Below are 17104 nucleotides of genomic sequence, written 5' to 3'. Positions count from 1 at the left end.
CTAAGTTTAGCGAGTTCGGGGCCTAAGAGACCATTGAATGTATAACCAATATAATTGTAATGAGAAGTAACAGTAATCCGTGTTAGCAAATAGCTCTGCATAGATTTGTGATGCATTAAGGGGGGTGATGGGGGGCGGAGAGGAAAGGCATTCCCTAGTTGTACTGAAAGTACTGTATGGCCATAAATAAATGTTTCCACTTCCAATTAATATTCAAGTATTTACAATAACATAAGAAAATCAAATAACTAACAGTGCCATTCAAGTTTTTTTTTTGTTCTACTCAAGACTGATGGGCGGAGATACCCATACGTGTCACCGCTATGAACAGGAAATGTCATTTCCTTGCAGTAGAAGATTTTAATCTTTAATTGGTGGTCGTGTGCCTCCAGATCTGATCTGTCACCGAATCAGTTAATTGTGTAGTTGTTAACCAAACATGGCAAGCTGTGTGATGTAAAAAAGCACTAGAAGAGTGATAAATTGCTGCACACTATTATAATCAGAAAAAAAGGGGATACAACTACCGGAGCTCCTGGTTCAGGAATCTCTGTATCAATCCAGGGTATAACGAAGGGAAGAAAATCAGGACTCCACGGATTTGCTCAAACTAATTTATTGCCAATAGACTTCTATTGACAATAAATTTGTTTATTGAGCCAATCCATGGAGCCCTGATTTTCTTCCCTTTGATGTAAAAAAGCAGACATGTAGTCCATTGATACATTCAAAACACACAACGTGATGATCTGAAAACAGAACACCTATTTGTGTTTTTCTTTTGCCAGTAAAACTACTGTATGTTAAAATATCTACCGATTTGTTATTTCTTATCTTTAGAGACAGAGCAATCGGTTTCTGGATGGATTTTTAAGAATCCAAACTCGGATAAAATCAGTTGGGAGAGAAGAGGGGGAGGCGAGAGAAGAGGGGGAGACGAGAAAAGAGGGTGAGACGAGAAAAGAGGGGGAGACGAGAAAAGAGGGGGAGACGGATTTTGTCAAAATGCTCCGCAGAATTCCAGGGAACAGATTTTGACAGTTCCACCCATCCTTTGTGGCAACAATCTGGCTGCAGGATCATGCCATGGCTATTAAGGAGCCACATGGCTTTGACCCACCTGGAACAGAATAGAAGCCCTGTCTCCCTGTTCTGATCAACATTGCAGCTCACTGAAAGCTGCAATTACCATTAGCGCTAGATTTGAGCAGATATTGCATGGCATAGTTTATACGGAGCGGACCTTGTTATAGTCACAGAGCATCACAATCATTACCTCAAGCTGCAATCCCGCTCCAAATTGGAAATTTATTTTCTTACAGATTGAACCAGTGGCTCCATAGACTCACACGCCCTTGAACTACTGTCCAACTCCTGCTTCTAGTGTAATCTGATCTACTGTACTGAATGCTTTTGCCAAGTGATCATTTGTCAACTCTTCTGCTATTATATCTCTCTGTCACTAAAATATTTAATCTGCCCGTGTCCATGGTCTTTTCGACCATTGAATACATGTACGGTGTATGTGTGTCATTGCCCAAATACTTGCCTGCTTTGGTACAACACCTATTTAATACATACTTTAAATATTATATTATTATTTTGCTGTACACTTATACAGGATATTAGAGGCTTTACCTTTTGTCTTGAATGTAACCTTCCACTTTGTGCAATTCCTTCCCGAACAGCCCACAAGCTTTAAAATTTATAATGCACTTTTCCCCGGTTCTGTAAAGGATTTGCAGAGTTCACATTACTTCTGTACATAACCAGTAGCATTAATAAGCACACAAATTCATAAACAGCCACTTACTTGTGATTAGTTATTTCCATATTGCCATACTGCTCAATCCATAGTTTGCCCACTATAATATTATGTACACAGCAAGTAGGGTTTGTCCATGTGTATGCTTCATTGTGTCTACACAAACAAATTATTAACAGACAGTATTAAGTGTTGATCATTAAACATTTTTTGCCATCAAAGATTCAACTTGTATATCATAATTTTGCTAGATTCAACGCCATTTTAAGAAAACAGAAGTATTTGCTCTAGTGCCACAGTACCGTATATACATTTTCCCTTATTTTTTATCACTTCCGATTGTTTATTTGTATGTTCTAGGAGAATGTTTATTTATTTTTGGCCTTTTTACTATTGGAAAGATTAAGCACCATACTGTATTCAGTAAAGTGCTTGTAAATTCTGCCTTAAAACACCAGTTCAAGCACTGCATTAAAAAAAAAAATGAATAATAAATAGGATTGAAGCAGGGGATCTCCACAGTTGAATCCCATTAATTTCAGATACGGGGTCCCCCTGCTTCCAGAGATACTTCCCTCCGTATGGGATTGCTGGTAGACGCTCCAGCTAGGCTACCTGTGGTTCATGTAATGGCAGATTTTAAATGTCACGCGGGCCAACAGGAAGCCATGACATTGAGTGCGGCTTCCTAATGGCTCGCATCACCAGGACCTTTAAACTTGACAGATACCGGCACTCCCTGTAGAGGTATCTCTGGAAGAAAGGGGTTCCATGGAGGCAAAATGAATGAACGCAGCTTTTATACATGCATATCTCAAGTGAGACTTTTGCATAAAGCAAATTATGCTACAAAAGGTCAACTAGAAAAATCACATGACACTTTAGGATGTAATTGGTAGGCTGCAATATAGACATCAATGTTACCAAATTTTTCATTTTAAAGCCTATTTTCACATACTTAAGAAGTTCCAGTGTTATTATTCCTCTGGGCTCCGCTTCCACACTCTTGCCCCAGAACTTAAGTTTCGGGTAAATAGATCCATGAAACGCAAAGTCATTGGTAAGACCTTCAGCATGGAACGCGCTGACTGGTGGGTGATGGCTGACTTGCTCTGAAATTAGTCTAAATCCTAGATCATCACTGAAAAATTAAAACAAAAAGCACTAAGTAATATCTTATGACCTGCAATACAATATACACAAGTGCATCAGCAAAATAGGTTTTTGGAAGTAAAAATGTAATATCAGATTTCTCCGATACACACGGACACACACGTAATACCGAACATAGGTATATTATCTGCCTAAATTAATGTTCCTACCGGACTAATTCATAAGTTTCACCAAGGAGTGGATTGAACGGCTTCCCTGTACGCTCCCACTGTGATGCAACAGCCGAGACCGCAAAAGCAACTACACACTGCAACAGAAGAAAAGAGAAATGACTTATTACATACATCATACTTGCTTCAGACTCCAGGTGGTGGGAAAGAGCTCAACAAGTTGCTATGTATGCTTGTGTGTGCCCTGACAGTGCGTTTGCAGTCACTGCGCCAATATGAAACGCAGTTACAGTACATACGTAGAAATGTACTGGAACCACGTATCAGTGTAGTGGTCTCCCTTAACTCTTACCCATGCTAAACCCCTTAGTACATCCTAATTTGTGGCACCCTGGAAGCCCTTATGACATACGAGGTGAGCAATGCCTTTTTTGAGGCCTTTTTTTTTTTACTGCAGATTGTGACCGACTGATCTAAATGGAAATAATGTAGTGATCAGGTGATCGCGATGTGGGCAGAGGCTGTGGAGGAGGGATGACAGGACCTTCATGCTCTGAGGGAGTTAAAGGGACAGTATTACCTATTTGTATCCTGTTAAAAATGAAGATGTTTTGTTGAATTCGGGCATATGGGCCGATTCTGTTTATGTACGTAACTGGTGACCGCTTCAAAATACTACACAAAAACAAATCATTTTGTTTTGAAAACTGACACAATGTAATCACAAAGACATTAGACTCCCAGATACACAGTAGTAGAAACTCATGCAGTGCTGGGGTAACCTGGAATACAAGGAGGGCCCTTTCAGCACCATAATACGTCACCTGCATTCGCTCCATTGGGTCAGAACACAAGTTTGCTTTGTGGATGAGGTATGTATGTTCCATGTATTCAGTGAGTCGTTGTAGAAAGCTCAGCGGCTCATTAAAAATAACTGGCATTGTGATCTTGGATAGTTCCTGTTTTGAAGATGACATAAAAAAAGATTTCAGACATATGTGACCATGTTTGTTTTCAGAATTATATAAAAAAAAAAAAGTTCAATCCTTAGCCTAATAGGAGATTTAGCACAGGTAGTCTCTCTTGTGACACTAGTGTCTGAAGTGGGACACTGCAGGAATGGTACAGGCATACCCCGGTTTAAGGACACTCACTTTAAGTACACTCGCGAGTAAGGACATATTTTCAATAGCCCCATACCCGTAAGCTTGCTTCGCGAGTACAGACACTTATTCTGCCCTACAGACAGCCGCAATAGCGACGCGCTGATTCCCCTCAACCAATAGGCAAACGGGATCTCGCGCATGCGCCTGTCAGCAAGTCCTGAACAGCAATACCGGCTCCCTACCTGTACCGAAGCATCGATAAGTGGGAAAAAGTTAGTGCTTCACTTTAAGTACATTTTCGCTTTACATACTTGCTCTGGACCCATTGCGTACGTTAATGTGGGGTATGCCTGTACTTTTTATCAGCTTACTTTTAATACTTTTCGGCTACATTTATTTTTTTATAAGTTCCCATTGGGCAAATCAACAGTCATGGCAATAATCTATCCAGTGTCACTGAAGATCCATTTTTGGTGTGTACACAATCTGCAGTTTTAGAACATGTGTGATTTCACCTTTTATCAATCCCTATGGTCTAGGTTGGCTTTCAAACAATATTTACTAAAAAATGGTTCTCTTTCCAACTACAGCACACCTGGAAAGTTTTTGTGAATGAGCGTTAAGGAACAGGAATGGGCTGCGATTGCTATAGAGCAGGGGGGAGCAACTCCAGTCCTCAAGGGACACCAACAGGTCAGGTTTTCAGAAGATCCCTACGTCAGCACAATCGTCGACTGAGCCACCTATGCTGAAGCGGGGATATCCTGAAAACCTGACCAGTTGGTGGCCCCTGAGGACTGGAGTTGCCCACCCCTGCTAGAGTGTAATGTGCTAATTTTTTATCTATCAATATAGTGACATGGGTAAATGCCACAATAAACAAAAACACCACTTAATTATTATATCACTTATCAGGGTCTACTAGTTGTACAGAAGATAAACTTTATTATCACAGGCCATTGAGCAAAGAATAGGCGGCAATTACTTGTGAAATTTAACATTAAAGGTTGCACAGATAGGAAGGAAACATTACATTAGGTACCATTCATGCAACATTATCCATTTTAAAGTGATTTAAAAATAGCATGGTTTTAAATTAAATCGTAGCTGAACTGCATTATTTTTAGCTCTGAGTACCTCCAGTTGGAGATTTAAATCCGATACCTTCACCAGTAAATATCTCTTTCAAGGGCAAACAAAATGGCAGCCAAATATCGGGCCAATAGGAAGCTGCATCATCATTGGTTGCGGCTTTAAATCCTATTCCTATAGCCATGGCTATAGGAATAGCCATGGACATGGGCCCAAAAACGTTGCACTTTGTAAGTACTGTATATATGTCCAAACTGTTAACATCCTATGGGACTCTGCTGAGTTATTTTTTTGTATACCCTGTGAGGGACACTCATTAAAGAGCAGCTACTTGGCTGCTTGAAAATTGGCTTTGGTTACATGATTATTTTTATACTTGATGTACAGTATTGTTGAGTGCTGATCCATTTCCTTTACTGATGTACTGACTTTTTGGCGCCTAGCAGTAGGGGCACAGGATCCAGGTGAGATCTTTCTCTGCATTAGATCTAAAATCTCACATTTGCCGAGTGCATATTCTATTTTTTTTTTTTTAATTTCCGGCTTCCTATCCGACAGCCATTTAAATAACCTTTAAAAACCAGGACCGATAGAGGAGATCGATCGCCCAGTATGGAAATTAATCTCCTTTATTTTGACAGCAGCAAGATGCTCGGTAGCATACTCCTGGAAGAAGACAGCGCCCCCCACAAAGCACCAGGTGAAAAATAGACTCAATGAGGTAATGAGGATGGAAAAACTTACGGCTTTTCTAAAACAATCTACCGAAGGGTTTTATAAGATCTGGGAACCCTGGATAATTCACTAGAAAGACTCAGAATAGAATCCCTTGCACCATAACAGAAACAGTAAAGGGTTGGAGGAGATTAGAAGCGGAGAGGCCGGACGAGGGGAGGGATGACAACTCTCTCCCCCCCCACCCCCTCCTCATCCCTTCTCTCTCTCACCATACTTTTTCTCTCTTTCTCCACACCTCATGGACCATAAAGTGGCCCTGAGTGTGCTTTCTCCCCTCCCCCCGCCCCCCTAACCGAACAAGGAAAACCTATTTGTATTAGGACAGAAATGTAACGTAACCCAATGTATGTATAAATGAATATGCCTAATAAAAATCATTTGGAGAAAAAAACAAAAAAAACCAGGAAACATTACTGGTAACTTCAAAAGTATCTTGGGGAGCAGCGACACCTCAACCACCCTCCTTCACTCTAGGGCTCCCCATCCTTCAGGTCCATACCTCATTCTACCCAACCTCTCCAGACCCATACCTCATTCCACCCCACCTCACCAGACCCATACCTCATTCTACCGCACCTTACCAGACCCATACCTCATTCTACCCCACCTTACCAGACCCATACCTCATTCTACCCCACCTTACCAGACCCATACCTCATTCTACCCCACCTTACCAGACCCATACCTCATTCCACCCCACCTCACCAGACCCATACCTCATTCTACCCCACCTTACCAGACCCATACCTCATTCGACCCCACCTCACCAGACCCATACCTCATTCGACCCCACCTCACCAGACCCATACCTCATTCTATCCCACCTTACCAGACCCATACCTCATTCTACCCCACCTTACCAGACCCATACCTCATTCTACCCCACCTTACCAGACCCATACCTCATTCTACCCCACCTTACCAGACCCATACCTCATTCTACCCCACCTTATCAGACCCATACCTCATTCTACCCCACCTTACCAGACCCATACCTCATTCTACCCCACCTTACCAGACCCATACCTCATTCTACCCCACCTTACCAGACCCATACCTCATTCCACCCCACCTCACCAGACCCATACCTCATTCTACCCCACCTTACCAGACCCATACCTCATTCTACCCCACCTCACCAGACCCATACCTCATTCGACCCCACCTCACCAGACCCATACCTCATTCTATCCCACCTTACCAGACCCATACCTCATTCTACCCCACCTTACCAGACCCATACCTCATTCTACCCCACCTTACCAGACCCATACCTCATTCTACCCCACCTTACCAGACCCATACCTCATTCTACCCCACCTTATCAGACCCATACCTCATTCTACCCCACCTTACCAGACCCATACCTCATTCTACCCCACCTTACCAGTCCCATAAGCTCCTTTCCCCACTCCCCTCCAAGGCCCATACCTCACCCTTCTCTCCCCCATCCCCATACACCCCCCCCCCCCCACCCATTAATGCGTTGCGATAACAATGGCACACTATTTAACAGTAGTGCTATCGAAAACGATGGAGAAATTTCATGAAAAAGCCGATTAATAGAGGTCATTAGCCATTTCTTTTTATTACATTTCAAGAAGAGTTGTGTCATGAACACACAGAAAAATCCAATGCAAATATATTGCTGATCTGAGGAAGAGGAGGAGAAATCTCCAAAGCTGGTCTTATACTATATATTGTAAGTTCAGGATTAGGGGATACCTTTTTTTATTTGAAGTACTCATTTACTCTATGGCACTCTGTGCACTATGGCAACTAGACTAACACAGCCATTTCTACTCCATGCAAATGTAGAAACTTCTGCCAGTGACACAAGAAAACAGTGTTTGCACACTTCAATTTATAATGCATCCATATGTACCTGAACTGGTTTTAACAGATCACAGCAAGCAAATTATTGGAGCTTAGCCACTGCAAAATTACACCCATAGGGCCACTGCTTGCGTGTTTATTTTTGCATGACAACTCCAGTCCTCAAGGGCCACCAACAGTTCAGGTTTTAAGGATATCCCTAATATCTGGCCCGTTGGTTGCCCCTGAGGACTTGAGTTGGCCACCTCTGTACTGGACGGTTTTAATTTTTTGACTTCCTGGTTGGTACGCCTTTTAAAATACAAAATTATCATTTAAAAAAAAAAAAAAAAAAGACTACGGATATTGTTTGCACGTTTCTTAGCGTTTAGGTCATTAAACGGACTGTTTAGGCTTACATGTTCCACCTTGCTTTTACCAATGCATAGCAAGAGGCACACAGGCTCATATGTACATTCATGTGAATGAGCCATAAGGTGCTTTATGGCTTTGCGTTGCTTAGTAAACACGGTTCATAATATCATGTGTGTTCGTTTGTTGCGGACTGGTAGCACCCTTGAACTAAGGCATTCTTCCACAAGATCTAGGAAATTCGGGATTTTTTTGAGAGAGAACCTGAAATAAAAAATAATTTAAAAGATTCATGGACTGGGGGAGATGGAGGGAAGCCAGTGGGTGGGAGATTAGACACACTATAGCCTGCTCTAACATGGTCTTCTCCAACTTTGCCATCAAAAAATTACTGGTTTCCATTCAACCTACAGTAAGAAAACAGTGATAATTGGTATCATGCTTTTATTTAAATTAAGGCACTTAAAATCACTGGATAAAGTCCCTTACTCGATTCCCTTCATTCTTTCAAAAGAAAGTTTGAATGCAAATGTTCTTAATGCAATGACATATGCCTTGCCAACATCTAAAAGCTCCTAATATGGAGCCTTGCGGTAGAAATTAAGGGAATTTCTTCATTTGAAATGCATTGGGACAAGGGAATTTTTGATGCTTGACATTTTACTGAACTTTAATGTTACATATAGTAATGTCAATTATGCAGTGAAAACTTAACATTAGCAAAAGGATGCACTAAAAAAAAAAAAATTTTAACTATACATTTTTACCTAAAAAACACATTACACACCCAATTAATAAAGACCGTTCACAACATCCAACGTCTCTCCCCCCCCCCCAATGTATTGTTATTGCTGATTAAGTTGAGGGTATTTAACTGATCATTTGTTTAGTCTCTCTCTGTATAACCTTTAACTGCAAATATACATGCATTTTCGTTAACGACTTCTCAAATGTTCAATTTTGTTGCAACCTCATAAGAAAAAGAAACGGTGCACGCATCTCACAAGATGGTCTCAGTGATGCCATTTTACATATCTAAATCCAAATTAATGGCACTAAATACATTTGCTTTAAATCCTTGAAACTGAAAACACTGTATAATAATTTGCTTACCATTCCAATGCATTTTCTTAAAATACTCCAAATACTGAAATCATTTCTGGAAAACATTGGTGAGGGCAAGCTTGTTCTGAGGAAAGAAACAGATTATTAATGTTGATCCAATGCTCTTAATATATATTTTGCCTAAATTAAAAGCAGGATTCCAAGCATGGATATGGTGTAGACCATATGTATGGTGAAGACCAAACTCCCAAAGTTTTTGATCTTAATATAGGGTGGAACCGCCCAAACTCACCACTGAAGATCTACTTAATTATTTAAACGCCTGATTCTCTTATTTACATACGCAGGCTCTTAATTTCTCATGGTTTGTCTAATGCTAACATCATTTTGTTTCAAAAGACATGAAATTGGTTAATATTGGATGTTTAAGAAAAGACTGGTTTTGATTCAAAAAGGTTATCATGGAAAAACTATGGAATTTCCATAATTATCATTGGGGTTCACAAACTCTCGCCACTGTATATGTATACAGGTGCACCGACGAGTATTCTAAAAATTGCCTTAAACTTGCCTTGGAAAATCTGGGGCAATCACCAACAAGATCCAGGTAGATGCTGGGTACATGCTGCAACATTTCAGTGAAATTTCTGCAGACAGACTAATGGCCCATCGGATTAACAACGGGGGGGGACTGCCAGGGACACCCGTTGTTAATCCGATGGGCCATTAGTCTGTCTGCAGAAATGTCACTGAAATGTTGCAGCATGTACCCAGCATGTATCTGGATCTTGTTGGTGATTGCCCCAGATTTGTTTTAGAATACTCGTCGGCACTACAGTACATATTACGTACGCACAAATCTATGGATGGTATGTATGTCCCGCAGATTTTTTACAACGATTGTCATTTTTGACAATTTTTAGTTTACACGTACTGAGGACTTTAGAAATCTGTGGTACGTACATACGTACGTACATTTCTAACGTCCCGAGATAAAAATTGTTGTCCAGCTATACAACGGATCAAGAACACATACAGATTGTACTGCATGTCCCTTCTTAGAACCAAAACCAGGCAATCAGTATGGAAAAGAGTGAGGGGTTATTGTTGCTTTTGGTGCAGGGAATTATAAGTAGTGGGAAAAATATACACTGTAAAAATAAATAAAGCAGGAGCGGGGTATTAATTTACTATATCTTTTTGTAAAAATAGTACAAAATTACCTCATTATTACACACATTAACTGTTTTGGAGTAACAGCATTTCGGAGGGAGAGGTTCGTGGGCTGTTGCCAATGACTATATTTGCATCTTTTAAAAAGCTTTTTTTTTTTAAATAAACCAGTTCTGTAGTATTAGCAAATAGTGACTTAAAAAAAAAATTCAACTCAATGCCATTTTGAATGAGTTTTAAAGCATCCATTGATTTCTATAGCAGGTTTAAACCCATTTACCAAGCGATGCAAGATCTTTGCAACACTTTTTTATTTGTGATAATTTGTTGCAACAACTTTCTCAGCAGTTTGAGCTGCAAACTGTAACAATAGATAATATTTCTGTAGTAATATAAGGACACATTGTAGCTATAGCATAATGCTACTTCAGTCAGTGTAGCTCAATCACACAAATCAGGATTGTGACAGATTTATAACAGGAGCGCCAAACGATTGCCAGCGTAGGGAAGAATGTAAAATTATACATTGTCTGTTATGGAACAAGAGCCACATTTCTGACTCACCCCCCTCTCTCCTTTGCAGTTTCTGCCTGTCAGATTTTATTCCCAGCTGCATGGAGTCTGCGGACACATACTGTGCCTGCGTGGCTTGCAACAATGTTGCACTCCTTGCCTGCGAGCATGACATCAGTGAGCTGCTACAGCAGTCTCTGAGATCCTCACCAGAATGGGCTAGTCTGCCCCCCCTCCTGTTTGTTCAGACATGGTCTGCCTCTAGACTATTCCTTTGCCCACACCGCACCTCACTTCCTTTTCAACCCTGGAGACAGTGAGTAAAGAACCTTTCTCTGTTTATAACCCTTGGTGAGGCCATCTCTTTTTACCGGTTTCTAACTAATAATCACCAATACACACCATCCACAAGCATCTGTACCCTGCCACCTTTTCCCAATAAAGTGGAGGAAATATTACAGGACTTGGAGTGATTTAAAAGGGAACTGTGTTAATGCTATCGGGAGCCATTCATACCAACGTGCCCTGGCTTCAGAATAGTAAAAAGAGGACCGTGTGCCTTGGGAAATACACACAGAGGAGCTGCTACCCACAGCCTTTATGCTAAAGATACAAGCGAGCAGCTTACGTAGCAAATAAATAAACAGCAGTCTCTCACCACATTGCACAAGCACGTTGCTACACAGAGCCACAAGCCTCTACACAGCAAACTACCACAGCTTTATGCAAAGACAGTGAGCAGCCTTACCTTGCTAATACTACACAAAGGAATCACACAGCAGCTACTACTCAAAAACTTTATGCTATACAGAATAGTCTCTGCACCCCAGGACAAGCAGCAGCTTCACTCTGCCAGACAGGGCAGCAAGCTTTATACAGCAAACTGCACACAGCCTTGCAACTAACAGTGCTTCTCTCACAATACCTAATTGCCTTTCTCTCTGTCTGAGTCCACCCGCTGCTCAGCCCCACAGTGAGGAGCCAACGGACATCTGTAAGTACAGCTACCCCAACGCTGCACGCTGCAGGACACCGCTCGGCATCATCTGAGACAGACGCCCATCGCTGACAAGGTAAAAGACCGCACGCCACACGCACTGGCAAAGGCCTACACACACCTACAGCATGGCAGAACTCAGAGCCTCACCAGACATCACGCAGGAAAGCGATCTCTCAGACACAGAGACCGCTGCGCATCTGCAACAGGCGCAGGCAGGCGCAAGGCCTAAACGGACAGTCACACTGACACAAAAGGCCCGCGAAAAATATGAGAGCGACATTGAAGCACACCGCGAAAGGTTAGAGAAGGCCTGGGAGGACACTGGTCGTGAAATATGTAACGTTGCAAGCACTAGTGATCAGGAGAAACAAATTAGGCAAGCTATAGCCCAATTGAGGTCAAGTCACAAACGTTACCAAATGCTGTCACAAACATATCTCGCCTACCTAAAAAGAATTAACACAGAGGAAAGCCTCAGCGAACGCGACCAGCAGGAGGCAACTGACCTGGAGCGTGACGGCTTCGTGCAGACCACTATTACTGAGGCCGAAGACCAGAGAAAAGACCTTTTGCTGGAAACTGCATCGCAGCGCTCAAGCATATCCAGACACTCATCAAGGTCAGCAAGATCAGTGCAATCTAACGCGTCCAGCGCAAGCACAAACGCTACCAAGGCGCGAGCCGCCGCAGAGGCCGCACGTGCCAGGGCCGAATATAGTCGCAGAGAGGCAGCAGTAAGGGCAGAAAAAGCGCGCATAGAAGAGGAGGAGCAGAATGCCACTGCTACCGCTGCCGCTGCAAATGCTACCGCTGCCGCTGCAAATGCCGCCGCTGCTGCTACCGCCAACGCCGCCGCTGCTACCGCCGCCGCCGCTGCCAATGCCGCCACTGCGCGTAGGAAAGCCGAATTTGATGCGGAACTAGAGGCGCTTAATCAAGAGAAGGAAGCCGCCGCCGCCATAGCCCAAGCTGAAGTCCTAGAAGCAGCCGCGCAACAGGATGGCGGGGAGCTACCGTACAGACGGATAGCCTCAGAGGATCCAGCCCAACGCACTGAAGACTACGTAAGGAGCCTCTTCAGTGTAAACACCAGCGCACCATCTCAACACGGAGGGAGCGACACCACAGACAACGAAAACTTGCTAGGACCACGAGGAGAAGACGCTGCTCCGTCAATGGCACACGCTGCCTGGGATAGCCACAGCCGCAACAGTGATCCACACGCCAGAGCGCACACGGATGCACCACAACAGGCTCGTAATCCAGGTACACCCACGCGGGAGAAAACAGCCCCTCACACTGGCCAGCAGCCATCACGCGTCCACGCCAAGGAAGAGGCGACCGCACAGACCGTCCCAGCAACTACCTCAGAACGGGGCAAACGCGCCGACGTCTCAGGTCTGACAGACATAGCCAAGTACATGATCCGGCGCGACTTGGTGCACGCAGGACTCATCAGCTTCGACGACCGCCCTGAGAACTACCGGACGTGGAAGTTCACGTTCAAAGACGCAATCGACAGCTTGGACTTCTCAGCAAGGGAAGAGCTCAACCTGTTAGTTAAGTTCTTGGGGAACGTATCCAGGGAGCAAGCGCAGAGACTTCGGACGGCAAACGCACATCAACCCCAAGTAGGTCTGGACCTAGTGTGGGAAAGGCTAGAAGAGACCTATGGCAGCCCTGAAGCAGTCGAGGATTCACTCTTCAAAAGAATCGAGAGCTTCCCCAAGATCACGAGTAAAGACTACTCGAAGTTACGAGATCTTGGAGACCTGCTGCAAGAACTGGAGTTCGCAAGGAAAGACCATTCCTTAATAGGTCTCAACGCCCTAGATTCAGCTCGTGGAGTGAGACCCATCCTGGAGAAGCTACCCTTCAACCTCCAAGAAAGGTGGCTTTCACAAGGTTCCAAATACAAAAGGGAGAAGCAGGTTGTCTTCCCCCCATTCTCATTCTTCGTGAGCTTCATCTGCGAAGCGGCAAAGACAAGAAACGACCCCAGCTTCGTCTTAGGGGCGCAAACCACATCCAGCGCCAGCCACCCGAGGAACGAAAGGTCAACAGCAAGGTGCAAGGACTCCAGAACACCCATCTCGGTCCACAGGACGGACGTGCCCCCTACGACCCACGCGAGTCCCAGCCAGACGGCCGACAGGGACAAAAAACCAAGGGACCTTAACAAAGAATGCCCTATCCACAAAAAGCCGCATCCACTTAACAAGTGCTTCGGATTCAGGATGAAACCCATAGAGGAGCGAAAGAACCTACTCAGGGAATGGGGAGCCTGTTTCAAATGTTGTGCTTCCACAACTCATTTATTCAAGGACTGCAAAGAAGCTATGAAATGCACAGAGTGCGATAGCGACAGGCACATAGCCGCTCTACACCCGGAAGCTATGAAGCCCAAAGCAAGCAAAGCCCCTAACCCTCCGACAAAGCAGGGCGGGGAGGAAGAAGTGGGAGACACACCCCCCCCCGACGTCAGTAGCATCCAAATGCACAGAAGTATGCGGAGAAGGAGACGACGGTAGATCTTGCTCTAAAATATGTCTGGTAGCAGTGCACCCAGAGGGACAACCCCAAAGAGCCAAACGGATGTATGCAATCATCGACGACCAGAGCAACCGATCGCTGGTCAGGTCAGAATTCTTCGATATGTTCGGCATACAAGACAGTACTTCTCCTTACACTCTCAGAACGTGCGCAGGGCGAATGGAGACTACAGGGAGAAGAGTGAATGGCTACACCATATGCTCAATAGACGGCAAAGTGAGCATGCCCCTTCCCACACTCATCGAGTGCAATCACATGGCGGAAGATAGGACTGAGATCCCCACGCCAGACGTGGCGCGACACCATCCCCATCTAAAAACCATTGCCGATCATATCCCACCACTAGACGAAGATGCCCAGATCCTGCTGCTACTTGGCAGAGACATCATGAGAGCACACAAGATCCGCGAACAGCGAAATGGGGACCACAACGGCCCAAGCGCCCAAAGGCTCGATCTAGGATGGGTGGTAGTTGGAGAAGTATGCATAGACAGGATACGAGGACCCGACAACGTAGGCGCCCTACAGACGAACTTGTTGGAGAACGGTCGTATATCCCACTTCAAACCTTGTCCGAACCACTTTCAGGTCCACGAGAAGCTCGAGACCAAAAGGAACTACGGAGATGCGCCTGTGGCAAGAAAATACCCCAATGACCTAGGGAGTACAGTGTTCCAGACAACAAAGGACGACGACAAACAGGCGCCATCAATGGAAGACAAAGAATTCTTGAGGTTAATGGATAAGGAGCTCTTCAAGGACGAATTGGGCAGTTGGGTGGCCCCACTACCTTTCCGCTCGCCAAGAAGACGCCTCCCAAACAACAGAGACCATGCTATGTCTAGGCTCGCTTCGCTCCGCCGTAACCTACAAAGGAAACCGGAGACCAAGGAACACTTTGTGGCCTTCATGCAAAAAATCTTCCACAGTGGCCATGCAGAGTCGGCGCCCCCAATGAAAGAAGGCGAAGAATGCTGGTACCTCCCGTCGTTTGGCGTCTACCACCCCCAGAAACCTGGCCAAATCCGAGTGGTATTCGACTCCAGCGCTCAGCATCAGGGAGTCTCCCTAAACGATGTTCTCCTCACCGGGCCGGATCTGACGAACAGTCTTCTGGGAGTGCTGATCCGCTTCCGCAAGGAACCTATCGCCGTAACCGCAGACATTCAACAGATGTTCCACTGCTTCCTTGTGCGAGAAGACAACCGTAACTACCTAAGATTCCTGTGGTACCAAGATGACGACGTAGAAAAAGAAATCACGGAGTACCGCATGAAAGTACATGTCTTCGGGAACAGCCCATCACCTGCAGTGGCAGCCTACGGCCTCAGAAGAACGGCCCAAGACGGAGAAGCAGAGTTCGGGAAAGACGCCAGGAGCTTCGTCGAAAGAGACTTCTATGTGGACGACGGATTAAAATCAGTTCCCACCGAAGAAGAAGCCGTAGATCTACTCAAGAGGACACAAAAGATGTTAGCGAAGGCCAACCTAAGGTTGCACAAAATAGCTTCCAACAGTGCCACAGTGATGAAGGCGTTTCACGCAGATGATCAAGCACCAGATCTCAAGAATTTGGATCTGGGGACCGACACGCCTCCCATACAGCGGAGCCTGGGGATAAGCTGGAATCTTAAAACGGACACCTTCACGTTCCAGGTAGCCATCGAAGAAAAACCCTTCACACGTCGTGGAGTCCTGTCCACCGTTAACAGTCTCTATGACCCGCTAGGATTCGTGGCTCCTGTCACTATACAAGGGAAGTCCCTCCTCAGAGAAATGTCCTTCGAAAAACAGGAATGGGACACCCCACCACCTCCAGAAAAACGGAAAGAGTGGGAAACGTGGAAACACTCCCTGAAGGCCCTCGAGCAACTGCAAATCCCACGCCCCTATTCACCTATATCTCTCACCGCCGCACACAGCAAAGAGCTTTGCGTGTTCTCAGATGCCTCCACCAAAGCTATAGCAGCGGTGGCCTACCTAAAAACCACGGACGTGGATGGAAGTTGCCACATCAGGTTCATCCTTGGCAAAGCTAAGCTGGCGCCACAACCTGACCATACTATACCCAGACTCGAGCTGTGTGGTGCAGTGTTAGCAGTAGAACTGGCGGAGCTTATCGAGAATGAGATGGACAGCAAACCAGATGCCGTCAAACTCTACACAGATAGCAAGGTGGTACTGGGATACATCTACAATAAGAAAAGGAGATTCTACGTATACGTAGCTAACCGTGTAGAAAGAATCAGGAAGTCAACCCAACCAGAACAATGGCACCACGTGCCCACAGAGCAAAATCCCGCAGATCACGCCACCAGATCAGTACCCGCATCTCAACTGCAGAATACGTCGTGGCTCACAGGACCAATGTTTCTTGCGCAGCCTGCGGAAACGCTACCAACCCCAGTTGACGATTTTGAACTCGTGGATCCCGAAAAGGATACTGAGATAAGGCCCCTACAAGTATCCGTGGTACTCACCAATGTATCGCACAAAAACGCATTCGGATCACATCGATTCCAACGCTTCTCAAAGTGGACGGCCCTTCTGCGAACAGTAGCCCGTCTCGGGCATATAGCCTCCTCCTTCCGCCAGACACCAGATGGTAAAACTACCGGCTGCCACGGCT

At 44.8% G+C, this 17104-nt stretch overlaps 1 protein-coding gene across 6 annotated transcripts in view; it reads right to left on the bottom strand.

Moving 5' to 3' along the window:
* OSBPL1A (oxysterol binding protein like 1A) overlaps positions 1-17104 on the bottom strand; it is a 188666-nt gene that overhangs the window by 16441 nt on the left and 155121 nt on the right. For all 6 annotated transcript variants that reach the window (XM_075584951.1, XM_075584962.1, XM_075584968.1 and 3 more), the window contains 6 exons: positions 9285-9360; positions 3873-4007; positions 3088-3185; positions 2724-2906; positions 1814-1921; positions 1639-1728 (listed from right to left, as the gene is read on the bottom strand). In XM_075584951.1, coding sequence (XP_075441066.1) covers positions 1639-1728; positions 1814-1921; positions 2724-2906; positions 3088-3185; positions 3873-4007; positions 9285-9360 — 690 coding nt within the window. The remainder of the gene's footprint in view (positions 1-1638; positions 1729-1813; positions 1922-2723; positions 2907-3087; positions 3186-3872; positions 4008-9284; positions 9361-17104) is intronic.

The sequence above is a fragment of the Ascaphus truei genome, chromosome 2 (genome assembly GCF_040206685.1).
Source record: "Ascaphus truei isolate aAscTru1 chromosome 2, aAscTru1.hap1, whole genome shotgun sequence".
NCBI lineage: Eukaryota > Metazoa > Chordata > Amphibia > Anura > Ascaphidae > Ascaphus > Ascaphus truei.
This window is presented reverse-complemented; position numbering and strand designations above follow the sequence as displayed.